The 23,003-nt window shown below is 39.7% G+C and overlaps 1 protein-coding gene across 1 annotated transcript; it reads left to right on the forward strand.

Annotated features, from left to right (window-relative positions):
- The first annotated feature begins 281 nt into the window (after positions 1 to 281).
- RCN1 (reticulocalbin 1) lies at positions 282 to 13,871 on the forward strand. The gene is made up of 6 exons (XM_069857496.1): positions 282 to 505; positions 4,774 to 4,967; positions 6,531 to 6,709; positions 7,254 to 7,314; positions 10,178 to 10,377; positions 11,316 to 13,871. Exons 1-6 carry the CDS (start codon positions 291 to 293, stop codon positions 11,421 to 11,423), a joined length of 957 nt encoding a protein of 318 aa, XP_069713597.1. The 5' UTR covers positions 282 to 290; the 3' UTR covers positions 11,424 to 13,871.
- Positions 13,872 to 23,003: the final 9,132 nt, after the last annotated feature.

The raw sequence follows: 23,003 nt of genomic DNA on the forward strand, positions 1-23,003 counted from the left end.
GCTCTGCCAGGGGAGGTTCAGGCTTGACATCCAACCTAGTGATACTATGAAATAGTTTTATAACATAAAATTAGACCTTAGAAGGTAATAGAACATGCATAAGATTTCTGGGAGGACTTATCCCTATGTATACAAGCAGGAAATAGACTCGAGCGGCTCTGGTCCCGCCGGACACGGGCCGCCCCCTTTGCCAAGCCCCCAGCCGAGCCCCCTCCAGCCCCGCTCCGGCGGCCCCGCCCCGGGCCGCTGCCCCGCCCGGCCGGGGGAGGAGCGGAGCGGCGCGCTGGGCGATGGGGGCCGGCGGGCCGGGCTGGCGGCGGGCGCTGCTGTTGGTGCCGGCGCTGCTGGCGCTGCCGGGGGCGCTGGGGAAGCCGACGGCGCGGCAGGAGCGCGCGCGGCACGAGGACCGCGCCGGCTTCCAGTACGACCACGAGGCCTTCCTGGGCAAGGAGGAGGCGCGGAGCTTCGACCAGCTGAGCCCGGAGGAGAGCAGGGAGAGGCTGGGGTGAGACGTGGCACGGGGAGGGGACGGGGGCGGGGAGGGGCGGGGGCGGCGGCGGGAGGCGGGGAGCGGAATGGGGGGAAGGGATGGGGAGCGGGGTGCGGGATGGGTTGTAGGGATGCAGGATGGGGAGCGGGAGGGGGTGCAGGGATGCGGGATGGGGAGCGGGAGGGGGTGCAGGGATGCGGGATGGGGAGCGGGGTGCGAGCGGGAGGGGGTCGGGATACGGGATGCGGGGAGGATGGGAATGGGAAGGGGTGCGGGATGGGGTGCAGGGATGCAGGACGAGGAGCGGGAGGGGATGCCAGGGTGCAGGATGGGGAGCGGGAAGGGGTGCAGGGATGCGGAGCTGGAGGGGGTGCGGGATAGGGACGGGATGCGGGGAGGGTTGGGAGCGGGATGGGGACGTGGTGCGAGTGGCTGGGGGTGCAGGATGGGGACGGGAGGCAGTGCGGGATAGGGTTGAGGAGCGGGAGGGGGTGCAGGGATGCGGGATGGGGTGGGATGCGAGTGGCAGGGAGTGCGGGAGTGGGTGCAGGGATGGGGATGGGATGCAGGAAGGATGGGGACGGGAGGGGATGCGGGATGGGGTGCAGGGATGGGGGGAAGGGGTGCGGGATGGGGACGGGAAGCAGTGCAGGGATGGGATGCGGGATCATAGAATCACAGAATCTATGACTCCATGTGGGATGGGGACAAAGGGCGGTGCAGGATCATAGAATCTATGATTCTGTGTGGTGCGGGTGCGGGCTGGGGAGGTGCGGGGATGCCCGAGGGGCCGGCAGGTCACAGCCAGAGGAGGGGAGAGCAGCTGGAGGGTGCTGTGCGCTGCCTGCTCCCACTTTGAGGGGCTCCTGGGGCTCCCTGTGCCTCCACGTAGCCAGTGGTGCCTCTTCAGTTTGACGGCTTTCACATGGCGCTGGTTTTGACAACGAGCAACCACCAAGTCATCACTTCTGAGTTTTTCTTTGCTGCCTTTTTTGGTCCTACAGCAAAAAGCCTCACAGAGCGAGCTGCTGTGTCCGGTGTCGGACAGACCTCACCAGCTGCTGGAGGGCTTTGCTGCTACAATTCCTTACCTCTGAGTCACGTGTCAAGACCGTAGTAGTTTGAATTGAGTTTAAACTATTCTTTCCTCACAGCACCATTTACAAGTCCACTTGAAGCCATCTTCCCAAACTTTTCCACTTGTGAAATCTTTACCTGCTGTGTAGCGGCGTTGCTCTTGCTTCCATTCTGCTCTTTACACCAAGAATAGAGTTCACGCAACAGTTGCCTGGTTTACTGCTCTCCTTCCCCAACACCTGCCAGGAGTCAGAACATTAATTAGTATGAAGTTTAACAGTAGTTAAAAGAAAGATCCTTTTGTGTATTTAGTGATGAGAAGTTAGTTCTAAATATCTGTATGTTCCCAGACTAGCTCTGCCTTTACTGCCCTTCCATAGGGAGTGTTACTTACTGTATGCCTGTCTAGTTCCATCATAAGCTCTTAGTGTGGTATCGCTGTTGTCTCCAGAATGACCTCTTGAGCCTTCTGTAAGCTGTCACTACTATTTAGCTGTATCTCAGTGGGTAAACAGATAAAGCGGTTATCAGAAATGACCAGTTTTGTGCACACTGTTTGAAGAAGGAGCAAAAGAAACCATGGTCACAGTGTACATGATATATGACTTAGATTCTCATTAAATGTATCACTGAAATGGACATGTCTTTTAAAAACTGGTCTACGCTTACAGAAGTACAGATATTTTAGTTAGGGATGTGATTTAACGATAGGGTTGTTTTTAAACAGCTTTTACAAACACTAATTCAGTAAGGGAGGAAGCTTAACTTTTAGCCATCTAACTGTGTGCATGTTGGAGGGTCGACACGGGCATGTTAAGCTACAGCCACAGTCAATAACCTTTTTTTAAGTGGAGGTGACTAATGTGTCCCTCTGAGGACCAAAGCCCACATTGTCAGCCAGGCATCATGCGGCAGAACATCATAAATGTGGTTCCTGCGGGGCCCTGAGTGACAGTTTCTTAACTTTGAGCATTTCCTAACCTCATAATTTCAGATATCGTACTAGGAGGTAGAGGGGAGAGAGGATTTTTGAAACCTTTAACTTTCTTCCTTTCTTATTGTGGTTTAATAATCAGATTTACTGAGAAAAACAGTTTTGTTATGGGCAACCTCTGCAGCGAGAAAGTAGTGTCACTTCTTGGCATGTGAGTGGCTTTTAGGAAAAAGACACTTAATGAAAAGCTATTTTTTTGTGCTTTCTTGGAGAAAACAGGAACATATAGTCTGTTGATCTAACCAAAGCGCATGCTGCTGCATTTTCAAGTCATTTTAAGCCTTCCTCTTTCAGCCACTTCATAGCAGTGATTTACTTGCCCCAACTTTATTTCACCAACAGGTGTCTTTGCAGATGGGCAGCTTAAATCTCTGTAATAGTAGGTTCTATGTACTTGTTGCATGTGCCCTCTAGCTTTATGAGGTTGGAAGCTAATACTGACTGTAGTCCCATCAGACTGAAAGGGAGAAAGTAAGCTTTTAGGTATTATACACCTGTGTATGTAAATTCCTGTGTATGAACTGGCATTTTGTGTCTCTTAACATGTTCCGTGAATTTTTGCTGAATTCAGGAATTAACTATTTTAGATAGAGGCACTAAGGCTTTTCAGGCTAAGCAATGTACATCAGCTCTGCTACAAAATTTAGAATGATCCTGAGTCATTTTACAGGTGATTGTCAGCATAAAAAGTGAGGTCCGCGGTCTATACAAGAGCTTCTTACCAATACTTTTAGGAACCTGTGGACAAGACTATTTCTTAGTCCTGACTTTCACCTGGGAAGCAGAGTGAAATAGCACACGTGGATGCAATAGACCTATAAAAACAAATAGTACAGGTGAAAAGGAAGAGATATGAAACATTTTATGGTGAACAGTCCCAACTTCTTTCATGCTAAAAATACCAAGCAGCTACTAGCAGAATCATGTATTATAACTAATACATTTAACAATAGAAAGAAATATCAGCTAAACTAATTAAATCAAATTCATTGTGGGGCAAACGCATTGACAAATACAGTCCATCGTGAAGTGAAAGGGGCCCTTGGCAGTCAGTTCCCCATGAGATTTATACAAAAGAGAAAAGTTTTTCCGTCAGTTAATTCATACTTTACTACGTCAGAAAGCAAATTTAGCTTCCCCTGCCTCCAGCTCAGAAATAGCATGTTTATAAATTCAGTCTGTTAGTATCAGACTCATACAAGATTGCTAGAAATTGCTAGCCTGACTAGACACCCACAAGTCTATGGGGCCGGATGGGATCCACCCAAGGGTATTGAAGGAGCTGGCGGATGTGCTGGCCAAACCCCTTTCCATCATCTTCCAACAGTCCTGGAAGACTGGGGAAGTCCCACTGGACTGGAGGCTGGCTGATGTTGTGCCCATCTACAAGAAGGGTCGCAGGGAGGACCCAGGGAACTATAGGCCTGTCAGTCTGACCTCAGTGCCAGGGAAAGTCATGGAGCAGGTGATCTTGAGTGCTATCATGAAGCACATGCAAGAGAACTGGGTGATCAGGCCCAGTCAACACGGGTTCACAAAAGGCAGGTCTTGCCAAACTAACCTGATCGCCTTCTATGACAAAGTGACTCGGCTGCTGGATGAGGGAAAGGCTGTGGATGTGGTCTTCCTGGACCTGTGTTCAGTTCTGGGCCCCTATTGCTTTTTGCTGGGAAAGAAAGAAAAGAAATAGAAGTGGAGGAATGGGAATGGAAATCTACATGGTGTACATACCCAACATTACCAGTCATAAAACTCACTCCACCATCAGTCTGCTGGAAAACTGTGGGAGAAACTGCACATGCCCATGAAATCCTAGCTTTTTGCTCTAGTTTTCTCCAGCAAGCTGCATTACAGGCTCTCTCCTGAGGTGAATTCATGTCTGCTGCTCTGAGCCCAGCAAGGCCCCTCCCTGTCGACAGGGAAGAACAGGTCCCCCTAAGTTAGTAGATACAGCCTAGGAAATCCAGGTATTATCTGAGGTACTTTGCTTTGATTGTGCAAGTTCCATTTCAATTATTCATACCAATACTGAATAATGAATAGGGACATATTCCTTAAGATGACCTGCAAAATGCAAGAAAACCTTTGCCACTTTATAAGTTTTAGGCACTGTGTTTTTGTGAAAAATGTGGACCAGATAAAGAGTATTAAAATCGGACTGGCATAGTTTATTTTTCTGTCAACTCCTAAGGATGCTGGTCTCTTTTTACAGGAAAATTGTGGATAGAATAGATGATGACAAAGATGGCTATATCACAACAGAGGAATTAAAAACCTGGATCAAACGGGTACAGAAACGCTATATCTATGAAAACGTGGCTAAAGTTTGGAAAGACTATGATCTAAACAAGGACAATAAAATCGCCTGGGAAGAATACAAACAAGCCACATATGGTTATTACCTAGGTAAGATAACATTTATGACATTATAAGGCATGATTTGATGCCTTGCAGTCAACAGTCACATTTAGAATTCTTGAAAATTGTACTAAATTTTGTAGGTGCTCAGAGGTCTGAGAACTGAGGTTCTCAGTTGTTTATTGCAGCTATTTCCAAATGGGTCACCAGAACACAGAAAGTTTTGTAGAGGAATTATTAAATGTACTGACAAAGCTGAATTAAAGTCTCCTCCAGTTAGAAATGTATATTTTTAAACATTAAAAATAGTACTTTAATTAAATATACGTTGCATAATTAACCAGTATTTGTTCATTCAGTTCCCTTTAAACTCCTAAGAGTCTAGATGCTAAAAGTTAAGATTAGGTCTAAGTTATAATAAAGTTATTGGTTAAAATAGGTCTTGCACAATAACACGCCTCAGACTGCAAATGAAAATCCTTAACAAATCAGGCAGAAGAAACACGTATTAAAAAATATACCTGAATCTTCTTTTTTTCCCCCCACATATGTTCTCTTTGCCTTCTTTAAGTTAATGAAGGGAGAGGAGGAGAAAAGATCACTTAATCTAGAGGGCAATGCTGACATAACTACAAATTGGTATTAACTGAACATTTATACTGGAAATTAGAAGGCAACATCTGCCTTCTATAGAGGTAGTTTCTGGAGCAAGCATCCAGTAGCAGTAATAATTCCGAAGTCTACCTTAGATTAAAATGGAGCTTATTAAATTTGTGGAAGGAAATATTTAACATACCATCCCTGAAACAGTATCGCTGAGAGCCCTTCTCAGGTGTTTGTCTTTGCTTTCTGTAATCCCCAAGATTTGGAGAACAGCTACAATATTGTCGTCTTGTGTTAACTCACACTTAAAATTCCCCCATCTGTGATTCCTGGCCTAGTCTTTTTCAACTACATTTATCTCCTAACATATGAACTATGAAATTGTTATAATATGAATATTTTTCAAGTTTGAAGTCAGTTTAGTCATTCTATTTTAAAAATCATATCAAATACCATTCATTTTATGCCACTGAACACCCTGAAAAAATGTCATTGTTTTAAACTGAAAATAATTGTTAGGTTCCCTGTAGCAGAGGCGTGGCAGTTAGATAATTTCAGTCAAGCTGCCAGCTTCTGAAACCACTTACCTTTGGTTTGCTTGCTTTCTGAAATGGAAAAGTTGTGTAGATCATACTGATTCCTAAGAAGAATAAAACTTCATTGAATGGAATCTACCCCAAATACTGCCGAAGCAGCGCTTGTAAAATCAGATGGAAAAAAAAAGAATAAATCTATGAAGGATATACAATACTGCAAAATCCATCAGCATGGATTTCAACAGAAGGCTTACTCAGACACTTACCTATACTACTGAGTCACCTTTAAAAATCAAATGCTCGACCACTGACTTTAAAACTCTACAGGAAAAAGTAGTTCCATTTTAATACAGTAGCTGTTCTAGCAATAAGCCTTTGTATTTCTAGACTTTAACATCAAATTGGGGTACTTTCTTGTGGTAATATGTTTTAAAAGGAACATAGTTTTGAGATCATCTTGATTCATTTACAGAAAATCCAGAAGAATTCCAAGATGCAACCGATCAGCACAGTTTTAAAAAAATGCTGCCCAGAGATGAAAGACGATTCAAAACTGCAGATCTGGATGGAGACCTAGCTGCCACTCGTGAAGAATTCACTGCTTTCCTTCACCCAGAGGAGTTTGAGCATATGAAAAACATCGTTGTCTTAGTAAGCAGAGCAAAACCTATGCCATTGTTTTTCCTTTTTTGGATGAGCTTTGAAATGCTTGTGTAATCTTTTCATACGGGATTTAGAAAGAGACACAAATCTAATACCAAAGTGGGGAATAGAAGGGAATGCCTTTAATGAAATTCACTTGATTTAGAGCTCCCAGTACAAGAAAGATCTGTTAAATGCACTTAGACAGCTCCTAATTGGAATCAATAAACTGTCTTAGGGCATGGACTTAACACCAAAATAAAAGGAAGGATATGCTGCTATGTGGCAAACAAGTTCTTGATGCGAGCTTCTGTCTGACCCTAACTTAAAACTTAGGCATGGTGTCCAGTTCATTCATATGCAGGGCATTTTTTCAACATGAGAGGATATTTGTATATTCATTGTATAAACAACAGTTACATTAGAATCAGTGAGATTACATTTACTTGTGCACAAGGGCAGGTCAAGGCCTCAAATGTGAAAAGATTTAAGAGGTGAGTAGCCAGAATTCTCAGTTCTCTCTCGATTACTTCAATGCAAAACTGTTTTCCAGGAAACCTTAGAAGACATAGACAAAAACGAGGATGGTTTTGTGGATCAAGATGAGTACATTGGTAAGTGTTAAAGTTTGTTTCTTAATTTGTCCATCTTCTCTCAACTTTGCAGCAGTATTAAGAACCCAGAGATGAACGTTTGCATATTCCAGTTCAACTATTTTAAACCAACCATAAAATCCAGAAAGTATAAATTAATTTTAGGCACATAGGAGCATCACCAGCAAAAGGTTCCTCACACTTAAGAGGAGGATCTTCTGCTGTAAAGCCTTATATAATTTGGCTAAGGTGGTCTGGCATAATATTTTTCAAGACTGTGTACTTGACCACATGGACAGCTTTTTTGAATGCATTGTTTAGAAATGCAGGAGGATCAGGAAGTGAATTAGTCTCTTTCCAAGTCTGAATGTTACTTGACTATGCAAAATAGCTGTGAAGCACACATTGCAAAAAAGAAAATTCACTATTTTTCTGCTAGTTATTCTCTTAATTTACTTAGTAAGTAAGAACCCATACCTCTCTAATGGCTTGTATGGTGATGTATGATGTTTGTATGAGGTTTCTTCTGGAAATATAGGATGCATCAAAAGTGAACAGTGTAAAAATAACACTTAAGATTCTCAAAGAATTGTGAAGTGCATGAAAGTCAGCTGTGAATTACTTCAGTAGCAGAAAGAACAAAATGGAAAACACCAATAACAGATCAGTCACAGTTAATTTGCACAAACTTCAGGCGCACTAGGCTGTTAGCTGCTGTCTTGCACTTAGACCTATAAAGACAAAACAGAAGCAGGACTAGAATTCAGCAGTACATAATACATTTTAGCCTTTTGAATCATTATGCTGATTCCAAAAGCTAACTTTTTCCACTGCACTTACTTTGATGGATTTTAAACCAAGAAAGTAGCACTAGGAAAGCATTAGTGCAAACTCAGATAAATCTTTCTGTTTCTTGTGGTGCTGTAAAGATCACTTCACATATAATCAGGAACAATATATACACATTAATTAATGGCAGGAGGTTTCTATTCCTTGTAAATTATATTTAGCCTCAGAATGTGAATGCTATTCATTTATGACTGAAATAACAGAGCAGCATAATTTCCACAGTAATTTCAGTTCATTCAGTGACATTACCGACATATAATTATAAGGTAATTGTCAACATTTGTTACCATGTGAATGCTGGTTTTTCTTGTCTTCTGTAGATAGGAACATAGAATGTTCTAGTCACGATCACCTCACATTGGCAAGGAGGATAAAAATCAAATTGACAGGACATGTCAGTTGCTTCAAATAAACAATATAATTTGCACTTTAAAAAAGTGGAAAAAGAAAGTGAATGTGTTGTCTGAAGTTTTCTTCATGAGTTGAGGAAAATATGCTTAAAATATGCCTACTTCCCTTTTTCAGATATAATTTTTTTATTTCTGATCAGGCTGGGGTTAAGCAATTAGAAAACTAAATTTCTTCCTCAGGTGTTCATAAGGGACAACAACAAAAAATAAAAAAATTACAATCTCTAGATCAGATATTTGATGGGGAAATCTGCTGAAGGTTATAGAACAATTTCCCCTGTCTCCTCCTTTCTTCATCCTATTTTGTCTTTTAAAAAAATTGGCTTAGATTTTACACAAGCAGCAAAGGAAAATATCCCTAGTTATGTTAAGAGAGAACTAAATTCTTATGGTGCATGAACAGTTAACAGAGTATTTCAGGGACACTGTGGACAGTTCTACCAATAGAGAACTGCAGGCTGGGAGGAGATTATTCCTAGATTTGAGACCAGCATTTATACTTCCTATAGATACCAGCCAGCCGCTGTTCCAGAGACCATCCATGTGGGGTGCATTTTCCTTTAGTACATCCTTGAAAACTGAAAAAAAGGCGTAGGATCACAAAGCAGGCTGTAATTATAAATTGAAAAGTGTAAAGCTTGAGTAATAAGCAGCCTGGATGAGAAGGAAACAATTGATTTGCTACAGTGACCGGAGGAGCAGAGTGGACACACTACACATTATTTGGAAGGCCTGTGCTCTAAAGAATAGACAGATATCACTTCATAATCACTGCGACTCTCCCAGGTCTACATAGAAGCTACTGCAGCATTTTCATACTAATGCTTGTTAAAGATAACACAGGACTGATGTACAGAGCAGCTTGTGTATGTAATCTGTGCATCGTATGTCACAAACCGTACTCCATCCCAAGGTACCACTCTATGGGAAGTGCGCTGCTGGTGGTTTCTCATCCAGAATGCACCACCAACTCCTAATGACTTCTCCAGGTCTTTCTTTGTAGCATACCTTCTTCTGGAGCGTTCTGCAAAACTGCATGGTTAAAAAAGGACTTGTTTACAATGATGAATTTCTATTAAACAGACCGCTCTGAAAGCGGAACAAAGGCATTCAAGTTCCATTTATCAATTTTTGTTTTCGTAAATTTCCCCTGTGCCATTTTTGCCTTAACCACTGCACTGTCTGGAGCCTGATCTTATCCACAAAGACATTTGCTGGCAAGGACAAGGTAAAAGTGCTGAGTTCCTTTCTCCCCATGTGACTGAGCCCGGCACTAAAGCTTATGATTTACTGAAGATCCATAAAGAACATATTCACACTGAAATTCAGTGGATGACCACCTTTGGACATGTTCTCTTCTCATGTTAGCCACAGCAGTGGTGCAGAGTTAGGATGCAAGGGTAATGTAAGAATGGAGAGAATCACCAGCAGTGGAGAAATAGGCCTGAGAGAAGACACACGCAGCTGATCTATTTACTCCCCACATTCATTTTCTGTAAAAAGAAGTGCTGTGCAAAGCGTGAAAAGTTTAGCCTTCCTTTGAGGAGCACTGTGCAAATGTCTTTAGTTTGTGCATAATTTGAAAGTTAAATATGATTTGAGTGAGACTTTTATTTCCTCTCCAGCTGATATGTTTGCAAATGAAGAGGGTGGACCAGAGCCTGACTGGGTGATTACAGAGCGTGAACAGTTTGCAGATTTTCGTGACCTTAACAAAGATGGAAAGATGGACAAAGAGGAAATTCAGCACTGGATTCTTCCACAAGACTATGATCACGCACTAGCTGAAGCCAGGCACTTAGTCTATGAGTCGGATGTAGACAAGGTATTTAGTGTTCTAGTATATATTTTTTTAAAGTAGTATGAGGTTGTGTGTTTTTTTTAAACATATCAACTAGTAAGAAATAATTCCTAATAATTTTTCTTATTAGTAGATTTTAAATGGGGGTTTAGAGGCTAGAATTGCTAGTGCATTAATGTATCAATAATAGTAGTAACATAAGGTTTATCAGCTCATGTTTATCTAGCTGATAAACATGAGGTTTATCAGTCCTTTACCCTGCTTTTATTAGGTTAAATAAGAAATTATTTATCATCTTGAACTTGGAAGTTTTAATACAGCAGAAATATTCTTTTTCCTTTTAAGAGCGGTCATTAATTTTGTATGCTAAGTTATTATCTTGCAAGAGAAAAATTAAAGATACATTACATAGGAGGTAGCAGAAGACACCTATTTCTATAATCAAACACACATCTTTGTCTTAAAGACTGGCTCAATGCATCCAGTTCCTCTAATGTTGGAGATTAGTGGCTGAGTAGACCCCAGGAGATAATCTTCTGAAGTGTAATGTGAGCAAAGCTGGAACTTGAAAAGCCAGAACACTGTTACACAAGAGAGCGTGTAAATTGCTAATGTAAGCAACCATCTTCAACAAAATACACCAGAGGATTTTCATTTTTGCTGTTAAGAAGGTGAAACCAAACCACAGGGCGTAACTGCCTGCCAGATAACTCATATACTATTTGGCAGTGAGTTATTTGCAAAGAACTTTCAATTAGCAATTTGACCCAACTGGAGCCAGTGGAACTTGTGTCTTCCAGTGGGGCCTAAACTTCACTCACCGTGACAGCCACAGTTCCTGAACCTGCAGTCTCCTGCTTTGAAGAACTGTCTATTTCCAGAGCTCTTGTGAACCTGTGCTAATGTGTCTTTTCCTTAGCTTTGCAAATGTTCTTACAGAGATTTTATTTTCCTCCCATCAGGATCAAAAACTAACAAAAGAGGAGGTTCTAGACAACTGGAATATGTTCGTTGGAAGTCAAGCTACTAATTACGGGGAGGACCTCACAAGAAACCACGATGAACTATGATACAGCGTGCCGGCCACTATGCCACAGACCTTTACTGAAATCACTATGCCCATCCCCTCCTTTTGGGGGGATGATGGGCAAGGGACACACTCACAACTGAATGACTTGCATTAACCTATTTTTCACACGTCAGCTTATTACCTCAGAAACTGCGTAGAATAGTTTTTTACTCTTTTCATATGGTTAAGTACAATATCTAATTACTACAGTTTTGTTTTGGAAAGAATAAAAAGGTAGCTTTTCCTAATAGATTAGAGCCCGGTCTAGAAAAGGCACTTCTAAAACATAATTGCAAGGATCTTTAATAGTGAAATATTTTCTTAAAATACACATTTTTAAGAAGAAAAACATTTTTACTATAGTGAAATGCAACTAAGATTAGAAAGAAACGTAATGTTTAAACAGACTTAAGTTATTTAGTTAATTTTTTGAATAGCATGTAACAATTTAGAGTTATACTTTGACCTTCCTATACAGAGAAAAGGTTTGACAAATCAAGATACACAACCTTTTTCTCCACGCTGTTTTTCTCTCACAGTTTCAGGCCAGAGGTGCTGAAGAAAGTATCCAGCAGCCATCTGGTGTGTAGCTTTGCAAGTGCAACATGTACAACTGGCCCTTCTCTCTAACTCCCATCCCAGTGCAGAGACAGCACACGTGGCTCAACACCCTGTGCTGGCAATTCCTCAGCAGGGCTTGTTGCATTCATAGTGACAGCTGCTCCTTCTGACAACAGAATAACGTACAATTGTTTGTGGGCTGTTGGTTATGCTGTTTCCTGGGAGGAATGATGCCACATGGAGCATAATTTATCTCACGCTTTTTTGCACTTTACCGAAGCCGTACACTTCTTCACACAGTGTAAGTGGCAGTGGTTCTGTGATGGAGAAAGAATGAGACATATCACCCCTCTAGGCCTTCTGTACCACATAAGAGGACAAATTTATGTGGCTAAAGTTATGATTTTATATGTATATACGTATAAATACATGTTACTGAAGCAACTACATGAAGGCAACTTTCCTTCTAAAGAAAGGGATAAGCTGTCCACACAGGTGCTTTCTTTTTTACTGTATAATTTAAGCTATTACGTGTTTATTTTTATATACCCAACTTAGATAAATTTGGTTGATTTTAAATGTACTGATTTTAAAATAAGCACAATAAAACCAATATGTCTTTTTGATACTACAAAGGTGCTATAACACTAACACAGAGGAGCACTGAGAGATGATGTGAAAACAAGAACCAAGTCTTTAAAGCCAGTAGTTCCTAAAGCACTAGGTCAGTGGCAGCTCCTGCAGCACTGGGTGGTCCTCTACAATGGACATATGCCACCAACTGTTACTTCTTCACTTTAGTAAAATGAAAAAGCTAGATATAAGTCTAATATACGTAGTTGCTACTGCTATCGCTAGTATCTGTTCTGAACACTAATATTGGGAGATGAGGGGTCCACAGCATAGTTCACTTGGAGGTTCCTTGGAGATATGGTGTGCAGCGTCACAAGCCAGTGACCACACACACCACCATCCAGAGAGGAGCTTTGAGACTCCCAGATCGTGATGTACTTCAGCAATTAAAAAAATCTGTGAAAATAATTATGAGACAATGCAGAACTGTGAGCTCCATAAACGGTGTCATTTTTATAAGGTCATATAAAAACTGTGGTGAAATATATTACATCTCCCAACTGAAGGCAATTAAATCCAGATATCAGAGTCTGGCAGAGATTACATGTTCTTGCTAGCATGATTATTAAGCTTTTGGTGTGCACTTCTTATGACATTGCCAGCAATGTCTCTGAAAAGTCCTTACCTCTTTGACTAACATACAGTAGGACAAATGTCATAAGACATAAGTGAGTGTTTTTGCTCTTCCAGTACCCTCAAGTTAAATAAATGCCTAAATGCAGTGTTATCTGAGAAGCAATAAAATTGTATCTTGGCATATGTAAAATATTATCTGTTTTGTTCATGACTTGGAAAGGTTTATTGCATTCAATGATTCTCAAGATTTTAACACTTTCTTTTTAGTAGTTCTTTCATACTAAATGTCAACATTTTTATATTTTAGTAACAGAATTGCAGTACTCTGCATTTCAGTTATCTTCTGCTGTTTCAGGAAACAATATCCTAAAAGACCTCAAAAAAGCTTGTTTCCTGCAAGTGAAACTGCAGCTCTGTCTGGATACTAAAGCCAAGGATTTTCACTGGAGCCCAGGGGAAGGTTGTTTGCTAACTCTTGTTGAAATTCAGTGGGAGTTGGGTGCTGAGACACTAAGCATTGTTGCCTTCAGCTAAACATGACACTTCTGAATTCACTGCATTCTATCCCAGCAAAACACTGCATCTGAGCTTTGACAAACAATCACATTTTCTTCCACATTACTCACTGAATTTGGAACAGAATTAGTGTCAAATGAGAGAAAAATCATATTCCCATGTTTGTTCTTAGTTTGTATCAATGATTGGAATGCAGTGGGTATTTTCCAGTACAAAACTATATTTCCATGAGTAGCAGTGCTAAAATTAGAAGAGTTACTCGTGGAAATGGGAACTGGAAATTTAGATACACAGCATTTTACAGTAATTTTTTTTTACGAAAAGAATGGTACTCAGGTAAACTATATCCAGCTATGAAAAAGGCAAACACACCAACTAGAATAAGATTTAAAATAATCATGTTATTTATCAATTATTTTAAGGGTAATGGGGTCATATTAAGATTAGGAGCTGTTTTATAAATGAGAGTATAGAAATATTTTTTTAGAGAATGTAAGTATCACTGAAATGATTTTACTGTGAAGGCTACACTCTTCTTTCTGCAGCTCTTCACAGTGTTTCACTTACCAGCATTCAGTAATGCACAGTACGTTTCGTGCACTAAATTTTCCTTTCAGGCTCAATGCACTGAGGAAGAGTAACTCCAAAAGAGACTAGAGCTTCTGGGTTTAAATTTAACACTATTTAAGGAAAGCAAACCTTTGCTAGGGGATATAACTGTTAACATTGTGATTTTTCAAGCCTAAGGTTTCTAATGGGGTTTGACTGTTCCAGCGATAACATTTTTTTCCTAGGTAACATATTTCAAGTCATATTATGAGCAAACGTTACAAAATTTTAGTGTAATGTGAAATACTGTAATGTCAGATAGCATTATTTATCTGCTTAATATGACTAAAACCATTAATTGCTGGGAGCCATACTTCATCCCAGCAACATGAAAATCCATTTTGTGCCTATCTTGTCAGTTATTGCCGATTTCCTTAATGAATTGTGATGTAGTAAAATTCTGTTGGGAAACGTGTTTATATATTTCCAACTGCAGGTTCAGTATGGTAACTCTTATTACATAGATCCTCCATTAACTAAATGTTTTCATTATTCCTATGCCGCAACATATCAAAGATGCATTTTTCTTACTTAGATATCTGAAACAGCCATTATTATTGCACATGCAGTTTTAATTATTAGAATTTATGAAATGAACTAAGTGGCTAATGTTCATTGTCTTATATTTCCATTTAATGATTCAATCAGGTTAAATTTGTCTCCAATTCCTATCAAGGTACCATACATAACTCCTTGAGGAAAGGAGAGTGTAGCTTATCCTGATCTGCTTCTACAAGTATCTTGAATTAGTTGCATAATGCTTTATACTATTTGCAATGCAGAAGTTGATCTTGATCCCAGGGAAGTTAATGGCAGAATTCCTATTCCCTGTATAGAAGAACTATGGCCTTAGCCACCCAGTGGATAGGGTGGTGGGACTTGAAGTTGCAAATAAACTTAGAGCTATCAGATCCTGATCTCACTACTACTACTGAACACTTAACTTTTAGGAATTTAGACTGATTCACACTCATATAAGATAGTAAGGGCATAAGTCTAGTTCACGGAAGGCAGTGTCTAATCTTTTACTGGTCTGTTCAAATAAGCTTAGCCATTTTACTGATCAATGGTGGCATCAATCCTAGACAACAAGTTACCAGTAGCAAATGGAACTGCTTTTATAGGCTGGCAGAAGGAGCCACAGAAAACATTACAAGGCCAAACCTGACTCAGTTTGTAGTTAAATACTTGGAAACATCCACCACTAATAAGCAGTACCCTTCTGGTTTTATCACTCTAATTTGGTGTGTGCTATATTCCATTTACTATGTCCAGCAAGGACCATATTAACCATATTCATTAATTACAAAGCAAGATCTTAGGATTATCTTCCACTGAAGTTTCAGGTGGCAGTAAGACCGAAGTCCCGTAAACTCAAGTGATTTATAGATTATTACAGACAATGAATTTCAAAGTAGCCTCAGAAGAAAAGGTACCAGCTTTCCCATAGTGTGAAATACTATACAAGGGACATAAATTCTCATGTGGCACAATGGGCAATCTCACACCTGCATTCTGTATCTGCACAGGATGAGGTAAAATGTCTTCAATAGATGGGAATGTCTCTTCACTATGCCAGTAATGAGAATACAATTACGTCTATGCATTACAATTCCTATTGATAATTAAAGGATATTCATCTTCATCACAAGTATTTGCTTTAGTGAGGGCAGTGGAATTCTGAAGCTCAGCTTCATACACTGTGTGTTTGTAGTTTTCCTCGTGGAGGAATTTATTTTGTAATTGTAGAGTCCAAATAGGATCTGGTTGGCTAGCGTTTGAAGTTTTAGTATTTGCTTAGGTGTTTTGAAGTTAGCCTCACATTTGTGAAGCTGGCCACATTTGTGGTCTGAAACTACCACATACTTGAAATTCCAGGTCATCTGTATAGAACAAGTCATTGCATGATACTAAATCTTAATAGTAATTAAGAGTGACACATACATTAGAAATGACAATGTTTCATCATATCAACAAGAACTCAGATATGCATCAAGACACTTTCACAGTTAAATGGGGAATCTTTTCTTTTTATGGGAAAAGCCTGACAGTCCTTAAAATGAAAGTCCATTGGATCAATGGGGCTACAAAAACTTAATGAAAAATTAGTATAGATTTTGAAGACATACTTTAAAATTCTCAGTAAGACTCTTTGGTGCTTTTGTGGGTGGCATCACAGAAACGTGAGTTGATAATCCCATAGCACATGCCACATTCTCAAACAGATCCAGTACAGCACTGCCCAAGAGACAGATGCTACATTCATACCTGACAGATTGCTGATGTTTAGGTAAAAATAAAATATAAAAATGAAGATACTCAACAGGCTGCTCCAGTGTGTTCATATCTTCTCCCAACTAAAGCTGCTGTTAGAGTCTATGGATGTTTAATAGGTGCATGATAATGAACAGTGTTTGTCACCATGAATCCCACCACTCAAGATAGAAGCTAACAAGCTGGTTATCAAGGCCACAGCAGCTAGGAGTGAAAAAAAATAATTCCAGTTGTTAATTACTCAGCTCTCAAAAGATGATGTTCTCAGGACTTACCTTCTGCTTGGTTAAAAGTCAGTGAGTTTGATGTTTCAGGAAGAAAAACAAAGCGGGACAGGGGGACACTATTAGCATTAGATCAGCTGTAAGATAACACAGACATACCCAAAATAGTAGAAACCTTTCGCCCTCAATTACTCCCAATGCCCCTCCCATCCTGCCAACTGTAAATTCAAATAAACTGAAGTTCTGCTGAGATTGCTTTCATAGCATCCAACAGACCCTTTGCTGCTGGAACACAGAAAAGAATGGACTGCTAGTTGAGAATGCATCAAATGAAAAAGTGCAAAAGAATTCAGATAGCTGAAACTTCCTGAAACCCTTAGTTGGTAACATTTAGATGAAACATTTTAAAAAAAAGATAGGATTTTTTTTAAAGCTGAATTCACAAGTGAATTCCACAGGCAATAGAAATGAAGGAAAGAGTGTCTGGAGAGGTGTCCTAGAATCTAACAAAACTGAAAGCTTCTCTCCTCCATTACTGCTCTTCATTTAGAAGATTTTGCATCAATTCCTTTGCCTGAGTCTCCCATTCTTTCTTTGTCCTGAAGTTTCAAATGCAATTACCATTAAAGACATAACATTTCTGGGAAGCCTCAAACCTCCCCAGTCAGTGATAACTCTGAAATGCTTTATGCTGAAGAAAGCAAGTTTTCACAACTATTGTCTGCTCTGAACTGGGTGCAGCAAAGTGTACTGAAACAAAGATATAAAATGCAAGATACTAAAAAGACTATTTCATTGTTCCCATCTATGTTCATAAACAAAAAAATGTCTAACCTGGAACAGATAGACTTAGGGTTACACTGAATTGGAATATTTACTACAAAAATATTTAAAAGTGAACTCCAGACAAGAAAAATATTTGTATACTTGCAGGCTGCGAAGTACTGTTTTCCTGGAAGACAATAAATGCAGTAATTTATAGTTAAGTTCAGTCAAACTAGCACAATTTGTAGCAAATGTTTCCTGCACTGGTCTTTCTTCAGTGTAGTTGCATGACCATTAAAATTTGAGGATATGTTCTTGAACTAAAAAATCAAATTCAATAACTTTATTCCAAGGATACACATTCTATCAGCTCTGCAATTGCTGCATGTGCTAGGTGCAAAGTTTGGAAACTCACAGTTGTCACAAAAAGGTTATGAAATTATTACAGTATAAAAAGGACCTTTCAAAAGCCTTTCTATCAACAAGCATTATATTTAAAGAACGGTTATGTAGACAGCTGAATGGATATATAATTTATTTTCCCTTTTTTTCCAAGGAAATCAACTTATTGCATTTGCTACCCCAAAGCCTGTCAAAAGGAAGATTGCATACACACATTAAAAAGTGTCCTTTGCCATAAAAAACAGCATATGAATATCAAATATTATATACAACTTAGATCTAAACAAAGTTAATTCAAATAATTTGTGTCACGATCAGGAACTTGGGGATAAGATAGGTTTTCCCCTAAATCAAACTATTGATAGTGCAGCTTTGCAGTGTATTCAGAGAATTTTCTAGGCAGGTAACTGTAGTATAAATAAATATTAGATTAATAATGGGAACCTAGGTCCAAAATACAGTCAATATAGACAAGTGGGTCCCCTAAACTACAGCTTCAGAAGGTATAATACTGGGTGCACAAAGCAGACAGTGCAAATATCCTCTCTTCGTGTTTCTGCATCCCTTCATAACATACACAAACACAGTTGAAATAAAACAGGCAAGATGAAATGCAATGAGAAACGACATGGTAAAATATTGCCTTTAAAATCTACTTTATTCAACTGGAAACAAAATATTTTAAAAGGTGATAATGCTCTAAAAGCTATTTAACTCACTAGCCAAATCAAACTGACCAAAATCTAATTTATTCCTTGCCTTGTTTAGCAAATGCTTAAAAGATCAATATAGTTGTCTCCGTAGGTTGGTATGAAATATTAACCAGTCTGAGCGTTCTGAAGCTTTTTACAACATATTCAGCCTCATTAAACATTAAGCAGCCTTGAAATATAAATATAAAATAACTATCATCTTCCTATCCTTCAGACACAGAACAAAGGTAGCTCAAATGTGGGAAGCAGGAGGAAAAAATATTAAATGAACTAGGAATTCACAGAGAAGTTAACTTAGGAAAGCTGTCAGTATAAATTGACTCAGTCAGATACACTTTACCATAAGGAAAGGTAATATTGCAAAATCAGAAAAAAAAAACTTCTACGGAACAAAACACTAGTGTGGCATTTATAGCATGAAAAATTCATAACAATACACCTCTGACCACAAATATACTCATGTTAGGCCCAGCCCTTCTTTATACTACAGCTCCTTTCACCCCTCACATTTGCTATAAGACTCACTCTTTAGGTTTAGTGAGAATGAAGACCCCCTCTCTTTTCTCTGCTTTTCGTTACTGTCTGGTATGTTAAAAATATCTGGGCAATACAGCAGAAAAGAGTTTCAGGTTCACTAAAGGGAAATGTCAGCTTTGCAAATCACTGAAAGTAACCGGACAGAAACTGTCAAAATAAGTCAGCGAAACAGTGCGGTTATTGTCAGTACGTAACTCAAGCCCGCAATCCGAAATGTGGCTAAAGGTTATAGACAATATAGCAAGAAGGCTCTCCTAGGATGTACGGATCAACTAATTTAGCCAAAAATGCCATTTAATTTTAATATATGCATTACATTTAATAGCTTTTTCTCTCATTTGTCTGCTTGCTTTATTCTTACTGCATATTGGTAGTGAAGAATAAAATTCAGCCACACACAGCATTGCCTTTGCCACTGAAGAGTCTGTCAGAGTTAACAGAGAAGATTTTTATGTAGCTTTCTTATTGCTGCTTCTTCTAGCATTATCCAGTATTGATACTGGACCAGATGTACCAGCGTTAGAATTTATCACTGCTGCCTTCTCTCAATTTGGCAAGATAGTAACAGCAAGAAGTGAAACTGTGTAGGATTCTTTCCGCTGCAGAGATACTAGATTTTGTAAACACTATACTGAGCTATTAAGTTAGAACTATCAAATTCTCTTATACAACATGATAGTAGGAATATCATCAGTCATTGCAGAAACCGTAAGGAGCTGAGAATGGAACCAAGAAACTAATATAGGACACCTGGAAGCAAAAAAATACATATTTTTAAAATAGGTATTTTTAAAATTTTGTGGCGTAAGCAAGATATCAGTGGGCTCACATAAAGAGTAAGTGTATCAGACACATTAAAAATGATATTCAAACAGCATTTGACATTGGGCTATTTTTGCTGTGTTCTCAGAATAGAACTGAAAAGATACTCATGCATTGCACTGCATTATATCATGCTTTTATACTTTCTCTACCTACATGATATGCTATAAGCAAGAGTTTATTAAAACAGCATCAAATTTGACATTTGACATTTATTTGACACTTATTTGACATTTATTTGCACACCAAATTTTCAGATGTACTTTGTGGACAGGGTTATGCCATCTCCAAAGATATGCTTTAGAATTGTATTTTAAAATTCATTTAATGGGAAAAGTTTATACACATTGTAAGCAAAGCCCAGCACCTTGTAGTTTAGTCAAAGGGGTGAGCCATAGGCTAACCGCAACACAGGTTCAGGGAGGGCAAGGAAAGCCTTGGATTTCCTGTACCTTCTTCAGCTCTGCACCATCCCACTTGCTCCTGGTAAAACTCAGAACAATCTCAGATAAAAACCAGCCTTACCAGAACCACAGCTGTCCCTTCCCCGATATGCCTTTTGTTTTGATGCATGGGTGATTCACAGAGCTGCCTCCACAGTTCCACTCAGCAGACACCGTTATGCAAGGAATCACTCCCATTTCTTACAGCCACGAAGGAGCATAACGAAGCCACGTGGATGAGGCTGTGTGGTGCAGACACGAATGCACAGAATCCACATAGCAATTTAAGGCACATTGTGTGATGCTTTGCTTCCTTCTTTAAACCCAGTGTTTTGCCTAAATTGCAGGTCTTGCAGGTTGTTTGGAAAGAATGGTAATTTGACAGTCATGTCAAGCATTTATTTGATCCCTTGGTACAACACAGAGGAATTGAGCAAGACCGTTTTCTTGCTGAGATTGCCGCAGCTCTTTTGTCCAAAAATCCTCTTCTCCCAAGGGTTTACTCATTCATACGTCATTCTTGTATCTCATGGAGCTTCTGGCATATAGGAAACAAGTCAAACACCAGAGTTAGAAGGTCACCTAAGTGCTGTGCAGCTAGCATAGAGGCTTAGGGCAGAACGAGCAGGCACAACAAAGGGATATGCAGGCAGGGATAGTATTACAAAGGGAGAGGAATTTTGCCTATCCAACTGCTCTCCAATCAAGCCTGGAAAACTAGCCTTCTCATGGATGACATCTGTTTCACTTTTTGTCCTCTGCTCCCCTTGAAAGTTTGAGATGAAAAATACTGGCCTCAAATTTACTGTAAATATCTGCTCAGGCAAGGTGTAACAGTTTGCTTTGATCAAGTTGCACTTCTTTTAGACATCTATCCAAACCCAGCTTCTGGAATGCAATCTTTGAAGTCTTACAGACTCTTTTTATATAAGACTTCCATCCATCCCCATCTTTTAACTGAGTAGTCACTTATTACTCAGCTTTAATACTACAATACTTTTTTCCTGATAGACTTGCCCCTGCTCACGCTCAGCTGAAAGCACTACTGCAAAGCAAAGCCAACACTCTGCTCCCTCCACTCCACCAAAGTCTAAGTGACTAATCTCCACCTTGAAAGGTCTTCACAACCTACAGTCCCCAATAATCCTAGTTTCTCACCCACTGCTGAAAATTTTATTCCTATCATTTACCCACAGCACTAACAGTTCATTTTTTAAAGGGCAAATAAAAGCCAAATATCATATATATGCTCCCATGCTGTTCCTCATATTTGAGAACGTTTTCTAGATTTCTGCTTAGCTCACAATGCCCTCCTCCCAAGGCTCTCCTCAGCCTCATCTTCCAAAAATAATTGCCAACCAGCACATTATTATGTTTTCTCTCTGCAGGACAAAATGGAGACGAAGAAAGGAAGCTCTCCAATTGACCAATTGACATTTCAGAAACTTCTTAAGACTTCCACAAGCCCCACCCTGGGTGTTAAACACAGCCTACACACATTCCTTATTTTGCCTCTACCCACATGTTCTCCCTTGTCTTGCACTGTAAATTCTTTGGCAATGTCTTTTGGTTCAGTGCTGGTACAGTGTTTAGGACAGTGAAATTATGCCTCATGACTTGGATTCCTAAGAGTTACAGTAACAGAAGTAATAAAACAACCCACTTTTAACTTTATTTGACTAAAATTCATACCTCAAGACCACCAAACCATGAAGAAATAGCATATAAGGCAAAAAGAGAACAGCCACACAGACAAGAATGGCACATTGCAAATGCATCAACCCTGAGCTAGTATTAATTGGTATGGCCCCAAAAAATTTTTTTTATGGCTCAAAAATATACGTTTTATCTGCCTCCTTCAGTATACCTATGCATTTACATCCACAGGCACTATTTGAAATAAATCTGTCTGCAAACAATCCTCCTAGATAAAAAGAAACACTGAATAAAGCATCCCTGTATATTTTTTTTTGCTGCCATAACAGATGTGTAATGGATGTGCATCCAGCAGCACAAGAAAGAGATCAGGAAGCAAATTCTCCAGCTGTTTGTATTAATAAAGAATAAAAATGGTAACACATATGCAAATTCGTTTCACTGAGGCCTATAAAGACATCCTGGTACTGCTGTAGTTTTCTGTTGTCCCTAGAAGAATTGAAAACCTATTTAAGATCCATAAAAGGATAGGTACACAGTGAGAATGCCATCAAAACATATGCTGGGTTTTTTTCTGTAGTAGCTCATATGGAGCTATGTTTTGCATTTGTGCTGAAAAGTGTTAATAATACAGGGATGTTTTTGTTATTGCCGTGTAGGTTTTACACAGGGTGCAGGCCTTTTCTCCTTCTCACACCATTCCACCAGTGAATAGGCTAGGGATGCACAAGAAGTTGGGAGGGGACACTGCTGGCACAGCTGACCCCAACAGACCCAAGGGATATTCCTTGCCCTATGATGTCGTGCTCAGCAATAAAAGGCTGAGGGAAGAAGGAGGAAGGGGAGGCAT

The sequence above is a fragment of the Phaenicophaeus curvirostris genome, chromosome 5 (genome assembly GCF_032191515.1).
Source record: "Phaenicophaeus curvirostris isolate KB17595 chromosome 5, BPBGC_Pcur_1.0, whole genome shotgun sequence".
Lineage (NCBI taxonomy): Eukaryota > Metazoa > Chordata > Aves > Cuculiformes > Cuculidae > Phaenicophaeus > Phaenicophaeus curvirostris.

Coding starts and splice junctions, on each gene's coding strand:
- RCN1 (XM_069857496.1), top strand. CDS start 291: ATGGGGGCCGGCGGGCCGGGCTGGCGGCGGGCGCTGCTGTTGGTGCCG. Junction 506..4,773: donor GAGAGCAGGGAGAGGCTGGG/GTGAGACGTGGC, acceptor CTCTTTTTACAG/GAAAATTGTGGATAGAATAG. Junction 6,710..7,253: donor TGAAAAACATCGTTGTCTTA/GTAAGCAGAGCA, acceptor ACTGTTTTCCAG/GAAACCTTAGAAGACATAGA.